Genomic DNA, 12,435 nt, shown 5'->3' with positions numbered 1-12,435 from the left:
TTTAAAATGGCAATATATTGTGAATATATTTAGGAATGATGGACGAACAAAGAAGCCACACTAAAAACACAAGAATTGCCTGAAGGCAGTGAAGGCCTGACTCTCAAACTGGAATGAGAATGAAAATAAATAGATAAAAGGGAAACCAGGCTGAGTGTCTTGTGATGAGCGTGAAAATTCTGGCAGAATGGTTTAGTGCGTCTCGCTGCTCCCATTATCCACTGTCGCTTGGCTTAGTTGAAGCTCAGGAAACAACTAATCCCACAAACATAACAGTTAAAAGGTAACCCCCCCCCCCCCCCCCCCAAGTATGAATTACATATATTTACTCAATCCCTTGATGACGATGATGACGATATAGAACTCATTGTTATTGATGAAGCCCATGTTCATGGCAATGGGACTGATATTAGACACACAGAAAAATATTATTAATAGTGAACTAACCAGACACGAAGTAGCACAAGGTAAATGAAGAACGAGCCAAGATGTGATAATCACAACCAAGGTCGTTTCTCAATTCCAAGCACGTGTAAGTCCGAACTTGGTAGATCAGACTTGGCAAGTTCGACTCGGGAGTACAGACTCCTAGGGACCAATACCATTACCGACGCTTGGTACGAAATGCATTCTGGGATACTTGGCGGTCCCAAGTCCACACAAGTCACCACCGATGCATCCTCGATAAAATGGGCGGAGCAAGTCCACATCCGGGCATTTGGGCTGGACTTGGCTTGATGCGGACTTTGAATTGGAACAGTACTTGGGCTGCGACTGATGACGTTTCACAAGTCCACAAGAACACAAGTAGCGACAAGAACGCAGATTGAGAAAGGCCTCAAGAGTATGTTATGAGGAAAAGAAAAACCTCTGTGGTGTGGGGATGGTGTGGTTTGAGCAGCCACACCTGACCTGGGTCGAGGTAATTGGGGCCCAGGATCAGAGTGGCTGCATACACATGTTCATTGGTTTGTCTTGCAACAGGTACAACCCCCATCCCCACACACACTCAGGAGACTCCCGGGCTTATTCCAACTAGCCCACTCTCAACAATAAACCTCTGAAACCTCGTCGTCTGTGTCTCTGCGCTGGAGGTCCCTGAAAATGCCACTTGGAAGGCGTGTGGTCGGCGGCTTCAAGTTCTAGTTTTAAATGGCTGTTGCATGTGGCAAAACAAGGCTAAACTAACCCTACCGACATGAACTACTGTTTTACATGTTCGAAGGCTGTTTACTGGGTCACGCAAAGTATCTGTAATGATTTATTGTTGAACTGGTGATAGTCTCTGTTTCGGTTTAATGACCCCTGGACACTAAGGGTTAATGTCTTACCATGGCGTAATAGTTGCTGTTGACCATTATAGGACCGCGACCTCGGAGGTAGATGTACTCTTCCCACCAGTCGCTGACCTGCGTAGGACACAAAAGACAGGCCCGTGAGTCATGTGGTTAATCTTTATCATATACTTCGTCTTCTTTGCACTCTACTAGAAGACAAAAACAGCAGAGAGCAGAGAGATTTCCCCTGACTCACATAATTGGAGGCCCACCAGGACTTGAGTTTGAGGTACCACTGCAGCCTGGGTCCCAGGCTCTTCTCAAAGTCCTTGGCCAGGCCCTCCATCCGGGCATATTGCTCATCATCCATCAGGGGCCGGGCCGACTCCAGGTACTGCACAGAAAATGCACATATGGTCAGGCTGCCTATGACGCTTGTGTCTCTGTCTGACAGAATCTGTCTCTCTGCCTATGGTACATACATAAGGGCACACAACTGCCAACCCTCCCGTTTTCCCCAGGTATACAGCAAGCTCTAACTGATGTCTGCTGGATTCAGTCTACAAGACTAATGGCACTCATGACTCTTCCCAGAACAAGCCGGAGCCCCATGTGACAGTAGCTTCCTTTATTCCTGTCTTGATTAGTAATAGAAAAATCATGGTAAGTCAGCTAAGATACAGGAATCACTCAACCGATTCAGCAAATTTAAAAAATTCAGCAACTGATCCTCGTCCGCCACAACCTGTCCCAAAAATTGAACACACTAAATCTAGCTTTATTAAACGTTATGTCTTTGGAGGGAAAAGAAATGTAATAAATGATTGTGTTATCACGCACACCCTTGATTTTATGTTTTCAACTGAAACTGGATTAGACCAAGATAACAGTGCAGCTCTTCTTATCGAGTCGACCCCGTCCAGGCTCAGTTTTATGAGTGAAGCTAAGAGTGCATAAGGAAGGAGGTGGCGTTGCAAATTTGTTTAATGATTCCCTCAAAGGAAAGCAGATACAGTATCTAATGGAAATTTGGCTTCTTTTGAATATGTGGCTCTTCAGTTGAATTCCTCCTCTCGGGCTATGTTCCTAAATACCACGCAAACTTTTTTGATGACCTTGCTGAACTGCTGTCTAATATCTGTATTGACTTTGACTGTGTCGTTGTTGTGGGTGATTTTAACATCCATGTTGACAACCCCAAGGACAAAGGGACCAAACAACTGTGTTGTGTTCTTGATAACTATGGCCTGACTCAGCATGTTACGGAGCATACACACAACAAGGGCCACAACCTGGACTTGATCACCTCCAAGGGTCTAAACATTTCTAAGGTGACGGTGACTGATGTTGCTCTCTCTGATCATTCCTGTGCTTTCTTTGAGAGTACTATAGACGTGCGCACAAATGCGGTATTTCACTGAAAACACCAATGAAATATTTATTCAGGCTTTCTCTTCCACACCCGCCCTCTCTTTGGTCGCAGTCAATGAGCTTGTAGATAATTCAAATTCTACAATTACAAATGTTATTCATGCCACTGCACCCACGAAGGTGAAGGTGATCTCTGGTAAGAAAATATCTCCATGGAGAAATACCATGTTGGTAAAAAAAGAGACTGTCGAAAAGCTGAACGCAGGTGGCAAAAAACAAATCTCTGTGTTTATGATGCCATCTATAAGGAGAGACCTCGCATTTATGATTAGGAATTGAGAAATGCAAGGTCCTTCTTCTCTGACATCATTGCCAAAAACAATAATAACGCACGTGCCTTGTGTGCCTAGACTCTGAACTTCCATCCACTAGTCAGGATTTCAACCACACCACAGCACTGAGACAGACGATACACACTTACATAACCATATCACCAGGGCCCCATGGTTCAATACAATCACTGAGCAAGTGCATTCAACAAATCAACGATTGGATGTGCCAGAATTTTCTCCAATGAAACCAAAAACAAAAATTAAGTGATGGTTTTTGGAGCCAAGGGAGAACGACTACAAGTCAGCGCTCAGCTTCAATCGACAACGTTCAAAAGCACAAACCGAGCCAGAAATCCTGGGTGTAGTCATGGAATCTAAATTTCAACAGGCACATTAAAACAATAACAAAGTCAGCCTACTATCACTTTAAGAACACATCAAGGATTAAAGGACGTCTCAGCAGAAAAACTGGAAAATCTTGTCCATGCATTCATCTTTAGTAGACTAGACTAATGTTACGGTGTCTTTCCAGGTCTCCTTCAATTTGCACCAAGTCATCGTTTGCATCGCTTCAGCGCAATATTACTTTTAAAAGGTGCTCCAGGAGCTCTGTAAGTGTTGTGCGATGAGACGGCGTGAAATGATTATTGAAGCCATCATCTTTCCCAATAAAAGCTAATGCATGGTAATACATGTAGCCTCACACTTTGTGCAAATGACTGTACTTAGAATTGCAAGGACATAACAAAACCGGGCGAATGTAATGTCTGCAAATAAACAGAAAAATAAAATGGTAAAAGCCAAAGTAAATAAGAAAATTATGTAGCTACATATTTAAAGTTATGTTAATTTTAAGTGTAATAATGAAAGGAAAAAGGTGACAGGTGGACCTACCCTCGTGCAGGTGTCTCTAACTGTGGGCAAGGGAAGTCGGGGGAGGGAATTCTGGAAGCTGTACAGCATCGGCTTCCTGCCCGAAAACACCTTCACTAGTAACTGGAAGAGAGCAGCGGAGGAGGGAAACACTTTTCAGATCTCGAGCCTTGACGACGTTGAAAAACCTGGCGTCATGTAGCGATGCCATGTCTCTGGCTCACCATCCAGAGCCGCGTGGACCAGGAGACGGAGCCGTGGCGGGCGTGCATCCAGCCGTGCCAAGACAACAGGCTCTTGAGGACGTTCCGCATGATGAAGATGATGGTGACCCACAGGCCTGTGCCCATCAGCACACCACCCACCACCCTCTGGCTGTCCGTGGACATGTAGCGGCTGTGGGACGACGGAGGAGAGGGGTCAAAGACACAGTGGAAGCATTTGACTATTTGCAAGAATTTCATCACTGTGGGGAACACATGTATATAACGTGTATCGCTTTTTATTTTATCTACTTTATTCTTTAAGATAGACCTTCGAGAGGTTAATGATGGTTCATTATCATTGTGAACTGTTCCACTCATAATGGTGAGAGTGATAATGAATCAAAATAGCGCTACGGTTTACTGCATTGTCTCCAGGGTAAATGTGGCAGCATTGGCTTTGATAACCATGTTACACATTGTGGGTTGCAATTTTCCTCATCTCAAAAATATTACAATTAAGATGAAAAAAACATGTTTTTTCCCAGTATTAAAATCCAGCTGAGCACAAGGGACAGCCTGCTATCCAACACATTTCTCAATTATATGGAGTGGATTCCACAAAAAACAAAACGTTGTGGATTTACATTGGAAATAATACATGTTAGTCTATCGTCAATTTTGCACCGAACAGTTCTGAGGACTCCCTGAGGGGAACTAGGAATGGGGGAGGTCTCCAAGAACTAAATACCTTCAAGGGCTTTTATTTTCTGGTTGTGTTCGCACTGCCCTGGAACTCTGCAGTGACGTCATCCAACGGGGTTTCAGCGTGAGTTCTGAGTTCCATGTTGTATTTCAGTGTAACCTTCACTTATTTCACCTTATCAGTCCACTAAAATCTGTTTCTGAAAAAATTTGAGGCGAAAAATGAGCAATCCAGTTTCTGGATCTTCGCTCATATTAGATCTGCAAGGCCTCGTTTAAAAGTTTGTTCCGACTTTCGGAAGGCATGGGCTCACAACGATACACCACACAGGGATTACAGGGCGCACGTTAATTAATTCAATCAACGTCGGAAAATAAGATAAATGAAATAAATACATCTACAATGAAAACAAATATATTTTGTTTTTTTTTATTTTTATTATGGCGGATTATTTATTATGGAGTGTACGTGGGCTGGTCCGCACCAAGAGCGATACGACTCAACCAGGCGGACTCAATCCGAGGGACCGGCGAGGGATCATGGACTGACGTCTGGACCATTAACCATGCACTTAGGTCACTGAAGGTTCCTCTTGTGCCGGTTAGTCCCTGCCCTGAAGTAGGAGCTAAAAAGGTTCCTCCAAACGGAGTTCAAAGAACTATGAACTAGAACTATGTTCCTAGTTCCTGCAGTGTGGACATAAAAAAAAAAAAAAAAAAAAATTAAAAGGGGACGGTTCCTCCAGAAGTTCTTGGAACTATGGAAAGTTTCCTGCGCTGCGAAAATGCCCTATTACAGATTTGCAATGTATAAAACACACGTTGATCGGATAGAATTTCAAATTTTGCCTTTGTCTGACATTCAAATAATAAGCTATAAGCTTTGTCTGTATGTCATAGAAAAAAACGTGAAAAAATACTTCAGACACACTAAAATCTTAACCAATAGCGTTTTGATGGATGGTTTTTAGGGTGCATCTACCACTCAACCCCCGCACTCACAAAACATAACTCATTCCTACCCAACAGGTCTGTGCGGCCCAAACATTTACCACAAAGGACAGAGCCAGGGCACAGCAGGAGTGCCCTGGCTTTTCAGTCAAGATAACACTTATAATCACAATGCTGGACGCCATTACATTTCCACTATCCACTGCAGTATATCAGTTATCATATAGTAATATCTTCTACCTGTTACTTTTTCCATCAAGAGATAGCACAATGATTCCAATTCAAATATAATCTGAAGCTCATCAGGAAATGAAGATCTACAACAGAAGAAGCCTCGATCAGAGACGCCTTGACGACGGACAATTCAAAGTGCCATTTCTAATAGTGCAGAATTTTAGAATTTTACATTTTCATTCATTTTAATCCTTTTCCCTTTCTTCCTTCCTTCCTTCCTGACTGAGACAATGGGCCTCTAATTTCAAGTCGCACTGATTGTCCAAACTGGGTATAAAAGGCTGTGCAATTGCAATGACCAACGTGAGCAATGTGCAGGGACCGCTTTGGCACCATCTGAAGAACCATTTCCAGGCAGAGTTGAGGAGGTGGGGGGAGATTTAAGCTCTGCTGTTTATTTTCCCCACCAATAGGCATCACATTCTTTGGCTTTAACGTTCTTGAATATTCATCAGGGCTGGACCATTCTGGCCTGGTCATTGTGGATGCTAACAGGGTAGTGCTCACTCAAGTGAGCCAAACTCAAAAGGTGATTGGGATTCATAAAGGGGGAAACGGACGTGGAGAAGAGTGGTGAAATAAAAAAAAATGTATTTACCCAGAGTCATTATAAGACACACACATCATGACAGAAAAACACACTTATAGTGCACTTACCTAATAGGTATGTGCTGTCCCAGTTTAGCAACCCATCCCAGAGAAGGGTCCAGCTGATTGTATCTATTGTAGGACATGTAGGACACCACCACCACCATGAAGCCGCCCGGGCTGCCTGGGTACACCCCAGTCATCACCCCATTCTGCAGAGGAGCAACAACACAAATGGAGATTTACAAAATAAGTCACAAGTAACAACATGATAAAGGACCCACCAAACCTGTCCAGGTGACTAAAGATTTTCCTCGTCAATTATTAGTCAGTTCAAGCCATTAGTCCACTAGTCATTGCACGTTTACTGTATTCATTTAATTATTTTAACATTTAAATATATGTTTTTGGGGCATTAGAAAATGGTTTTAGTTCCAGGGCTGAGAAAGAATGTTATAACGCACATTGTTAACACTGTGCTATATTACAGATAAATGCAAACTAATAACCTGCCAGCCTTTAAAATATACATTTAATTTACAAGCGCTGCGCAGCGTGCACTCATGAAGCGAGCCGTCTTTTAATTACACCGGCAAAAGCTGTAATTATTCTTCAGAATGTGTCAGAACAACCAGCCAGGAGAATAAACATTTATTTTTGTTAAAATTTGTTTCAAATTAAAAGCCCTATAGCTTTCATACACAGGTCCAGCCATATACTTTAGGCATTAAAGTTAATTCTGACAAAGTGCAGCTCCCCAATGGAGTTGTTTATTTTTTTATTTTTTTATTTTTTCGCCCGGCGACCAACCGACCAATTAAAACATTTGTAGACTAAGACTCTTCTCATCGACAAACGTTTGATCGACTATTTGGGAGCAGCCCTATTGATTTGCTTCAACAGATAAGTAGGTCAAAGGCCAGACCGCAAAAAAAGGACTGGAAAGTTACCTTCATTTGTCTTTTTAGTGCGTGTGTGTGCGTCATGTGAGGGTTCAATAAATGGCCGAGCGTCCTTTGTGTGGAGAGTTAGTGGAATTCCTAACCTTTTCCAAAATGTTGCAGAACAGGCAAATCTGTCCATTGTACAACAACGGAAGATTAGATCAAGGCTCTCTGTGTTTCAAGACAAACAAAGTCTTCACGAACATCCAGGACATTTTTCGTTTGCTCTTTTCCGGGAGAAGGCCTTAAGGGGGGAAAGGCCGCGTCTCACCTTGAAGCGAATGAACCTCTTCTTCCAGGAGTGGAGGCCGGAGAGGTAGACTTGGCGCAGGGCCTCGTGACAGAGCTGGAGGTCAATGCCATCGGGGGTGACGGTGAACTGGAACGCCACCGCCTGGTGAGCTTCTGCCATGGTGGCTGCTGGGGCAGGGGGTCACTGGGGGAAAGGACAAGAGATTACAGATCGACGTTTCTCTGTGTTCTTGGAACGTGAGCGCTCAGGGATAGGTAGAAAATAGGTCAATAAATAAATAAGGTTTAAGAGGTTTATTTGTCACATACATATACATACTTCCATACATGTATGCAGTGAAATGTCATCTACGTCATCTAACTATAAATAAATAAATCCTTTCCTATAGCCTGTCAGTCAAACTTAATGAGGGGAGGAATATAGTCGTTTGATTAGGGAGAAGATTTCCAAAATCCACAAGTCACAATTTGGAATATTTCTATACTATGAAATGCCTTCTCCATCAAATTTATTTGCCTTCATCCAATTTCCCTTGCCTTAAAAGATTGCGAGTTTTTTCCAGTTAGTATGCAAATTGAAACTTGTGATTTTGGGGATATATCATTAGCAATGAGATTCAACGTGGATCAGAAGAAGTTTCCACACTGATCCCTCGCCACTTAATGTATGCTACAACACTATGATATAAGCTCTAGTTTATCCAACTATTAAACCCTTTGCGCTAATTTTTAACAACTAATTAAATGGCTGAGTACTTAATCCTGTTTTGGAAATCTGTTAGCCTGTGTCAAAATCTGGAAAGGTCACGTTAAATGGTCTTTCTTTGTGTTTTAATACTCTGAAGACTCCAATGCAAGTTGGGAAGGTGAACATGGGTCATAAAGTTGGAATTTTCGACAGTGAAGGCACATTAAAGTGCACTGAGCGTGTTTTTTTCCCTATTATGCTTTGTATGTACAAACAGTAGCTAATACCAACATGAGTATTACTTTTGTGTGTTTGTATAGAAAAAGACAAATATTTAGTATATATACAGTGCAGATATGGTATTAGCCAAAAATAAGTCTGCACTTGCATTAAAAGTGATGCAGGTTCACCTAAATAAAACATGTACAGGTCAGTTCACTAAACTCCGATATTCAAGACAAGTCAGCCGGGTGTATGTTCAGCAAAATCAAGAAAATCATTTGAATTTAGTTACTATAACAACCGAAATGGTTCCTGGCACATGACACTCAGTTAAGAGAAAGTTGATACACCAGGTGTCTCTGGTAGATCAGGTATATCAGGTGTCCTTGATCACCTCTGTTACGAGCGTGACTGTGCTTGAACTGGTCAGGTCAGTACAGCAAGGTGGAACTTGACACCGAGTGGGCTGTTGGTGGTGACCGTCTTGGGTCAAGGTAAGGACTTAAAACCGGCAGTGGTGTCATGTACCCTTTTGCACTAAATGACCTTCACGTAGAATGAAGGTAAAGAAGGTGCAGCTGGGATCCAGAACCTTTCAATATGTGGCTCAAATGTCACACATCACAGCACATCACATCATGCCGTTCCGCTAACAAAGTGTTGCTTCTACTTATGGTTCTGATCTGAATGTCATTTTAACATATCAGTGCAATGTCGTGATAGATGGAAACATGTCCGAGGGTAGGCATTGGATATAGTAACAATTCAGGCCCTTTTATAGTGCAAATAATTATATTTCCTTTGAAGATATTTCACTACACATTTATACCTCTCTACCATGCACCTGGTCATATCCACAACAATAAACAAGGGCTCTGCAGCTAACAGTCAAATCTAATGTTTTTCTTATGGCAATCCTTAAACAAAAAGTAAGACTCAATAAGGTCTTGCAGGTAAGTACTATAGGTTTAGTACTGGGCAGAGTTAAGGAAGGCTATGAACTAGATGACTCTATGACCTGTTATTATAACACTTTCATTGTGGTGAAATGAGAAATTCAGACAGGTAAGTACAAGCATTCCTTAGATTTCTCTCTACAGGGGAGTATGACAGGTGGAGTCGGGTTCATATAGAATAGTATTAGGTTCAGCGGTGATCGCAGGGTTCCGTTTTGCCCCAAAAACTAAAGACTAATGAACTACGATTGCACGATTTTTTTTTTTTAAGCACTGACACTAAAAACGGCTTCAATGCATTATGAAAACCCCTGCCGCTGCAGCTGTTTGGCCTGGGCCAGTGGGCCACAAACACATCACATCGTCATTAAAAAAATATATATATATAACATTTAAAAAAAAGTGTGTGCGTGTAGGATGACGTCACTTATACAGCCAGACCGTAATGTGCGTGAACAGGGGTTGTGATGGCAAAAAGAAAGCTGGTTTACGGAGTTTCTATTGCGACGCAGCTCCTCTCCCCTCCCCCGTGTGGCTTGCGGTCACATGACCCAGCAGCCTGCGAGAAACTGGGGGAAAGGTCGCGGAGCCGAGTCCTACAATACAGGCTGTAATAACCCGCTAAATTACACACAAACAGCCCCGGTCACAGCCCGTGACTGTTCGTGGGTCGGTTATAACCGAACGCGGCTGCGTGGAGATGACGTCCGAGGCGTTTTCTCCTCGCATCTGATGTAGAAAAACGAGACACCGGCTGCAGGACGAGGTCAAAAAAAATAAATAATAATCCATCGGAATTACTAGTCAATACCGGTTGTTTATTATTGTTGTAATTATAATTATTAAAAGTGTGCATTGTATTCCATATAGAGAAAACGGGTGGAAACACAAAGCCGATCGACACGTTGGGATTCGACTCCTCGTATTTTTGAGTCTCTGCTCCACGTGGTTTTGGGAGAACAGGGTCGAGCGGCAAAAGGCAACATTACATCGCATGACGTTACATTCCAACGCGACTTTTCTCGTCAACCTACCACACCGTTCAGTTGTCAACAAACGAGGCTAATCGACCATGTTTTAAAGATCGATGACGGAGATCACCGGAGCAATGGGGGCTTTGATGACCTTCAATGGATTTTTGTTTTCTTTTCTTTTTTTGAGCCAGTTGAAAACACCGAATAACGCCCCCCCACCACCACCACCACCAAAAACAAAAACTGGCACCGTAGCGGTGACGTCAAGTCCAGAAAACACCAGTATTCGGTGATTGTGGCGTTTCCAACACAATGACCTTTACCGGATCTGACAGTCAGCTGCTACCTGGGTGCCTGGGGCGTTGGGGGTTTAAAAAAAATGAGAAATTGTTTATGCGAGTTTGAGTTAAAAAAAAAAAAAAGTCCAACATGTTAAATTACATGTATGGTACTAATTATTAAAAAAACACGGTCAACCAGACATGATGACGGACAAGGTGATGATACTTGTCTTCTGATACTGATCGGAATATACGACACACCCACAAATAATAAAGGAAAATGGCAATATAATTAATGCCAATATACACGTTAAATATGTTGAATTGTATGATATTACTATGTATGTCTGGAATGATATAAATAATAATAATAATTATTATTATTAACTTGAGGTTAACTTTAAGTTTCATTTCAGCCCGAAAATATGGACATCACAGCGCATTCCTTCCTGCTGTCAGACGTCAGCTCGGCAGCTCTCGCTCACACTTGCCCGGGTTTTCTTCCGAGGCTCGCGGCCATATTTTACGATGCGACCCCGGAACAACCGCCCACAGAGACACACGCAGGCCCACCCACCCACCCACCCCCGCCCCCGCGAGAGCGCTGACACCGTGTGGACGTTACTCACCGGCCCTTCCCGTGGGGTGGTAGGCCTGCAGGTGGAAGTGTACACCCGGGGTTCGCGGCGTTCACTGCGCTGCGTGCGGCGGCCGGACTCTGCTGCGCGCACTGCGCGAATTGAAACCAAGAGCCGGTCAGGCCCCGCCCTCCCTACGTCACCTGTCTACCCTCCGTGTGCTGCCTTCCGCTCGAGCTCGGAAATCGGCGACTGCCGCTCGGGCGGCTCCGCACCTCCCGGCCGACGGCAGGTCCCATCCGCCCCCCTCCACGGGAGAACACGGACACTGGCAGCAGGCGTGCGCGTCTGTTTGGCGAGCGCCTAAGACTAGACGGGGAGGTTCGGATAGAGGCCAAGGAAGAGGAGCAGAGGCAGGAGGAGGAAATGGAAGTTCGAGGGGTTTGCCCAATCTAAAGCCGGGCAAACGGTGCGTGTCGCTGGGTTGTTGTGACGTCAGCCGCTATCTTCGGGCCCGAGCGATCAGCCCCCCGGAATTTCGGCATATATAATTAATTAATATTATTTTATATTAATACAAAACAAACTATATATATATATATAATTATCAAATAATAATCATGTATATATTTCTATGCCGCTTCCTTTGCACTTTTCCAAATAGGAGGTCGGATTTGTTCCGAGTTCAGACCTCATTGGAACGCAGCAGTAGCCCGTTGTTCGACCGCAAACAGAAAAGCGTCCAAACTAGAGACAGACTGCGTCCCGCCCAGTGTAAGCGCTGTCTCACCGGACTACAGCTAGATATATTAAAACAGTGCTACACACACTACATAAACTACACCACACACTGTATTGAGACACATTTTTGCTATACCAGCATATTTACTAGTGCCACGATTGCATATTATTGTTATTAGAAAGAAACAGAAACAGTCTTTATTAGTCACGCAACACACCACACTACAACACATGCTTGCGCACACACACACACACACATGCACAT

At 43.4% G+C, this 12,435-nt stretch overlaps 1 protein-coding gene across 1 annotated transcript in view; it reads right to left on the bottom strand.

The window, feature by feature from the left end:
• cpt1ab (carnitine palmitoyltransferase 1Ab (liver)) overlaps positions 1 to 11,588 on the bottom strand; it is a 28,291-nt gene extending 16,703 nt beyond the window's left edge. The window contains exons 1-7 of the mRNA XM_080001759.1: positions 11,481 to 11,588; positions 7,750 to 7,914; positions 6,604 to 6,746; positions 4,078 to 4,249; positions 3,875 to 3,976; positions 1,534 to 1,671; positions 1,332 to 1,409 (exon numbers count right to left, since the gene is read on the bottom strand). Of these exons, the coding sequence (XP_079857885.1) occupies positions 1,332 to 1,409; positions 1,534 to 1,671; positions 3,875 to 3,976; positions 4,078 to 4,249; positions 6,604 to 6,746; positions 7,750 to 7,890 (774 nt within the window). The 5' untranslated portion in view covers positions 7,891 to 7,914; positions 11,481 to 11,588. The remainder of the gene's footprint in view (positions 1 to 1,331; positions 1,410 to 1,533; positions 1,672 to 3,874; positions 3,977 to 4,077; positions 4,250 to 6,603; positions 6,747 to 7,749; positions 7,915 to 11,480) is intronic.
• Positions 11,589 to 12,435: the final 847 nt, after the last annotated feature.

This window comes from Zeus faber (genome assembly GCF_960531495.2).
Source record: "Zeus faber genome assembly, chromosome: 6".
NCBI lineage: Eukaryota > Metazoa > Chordata > Actinopteri > Zeiformes > Zeidae > Zeus > Zeus faber.
The sequence above is the reverse complement of the archived record's forward strand: the minus strand, read 5'-3'. Positions and strand labels throughout refer to the sequence as shown.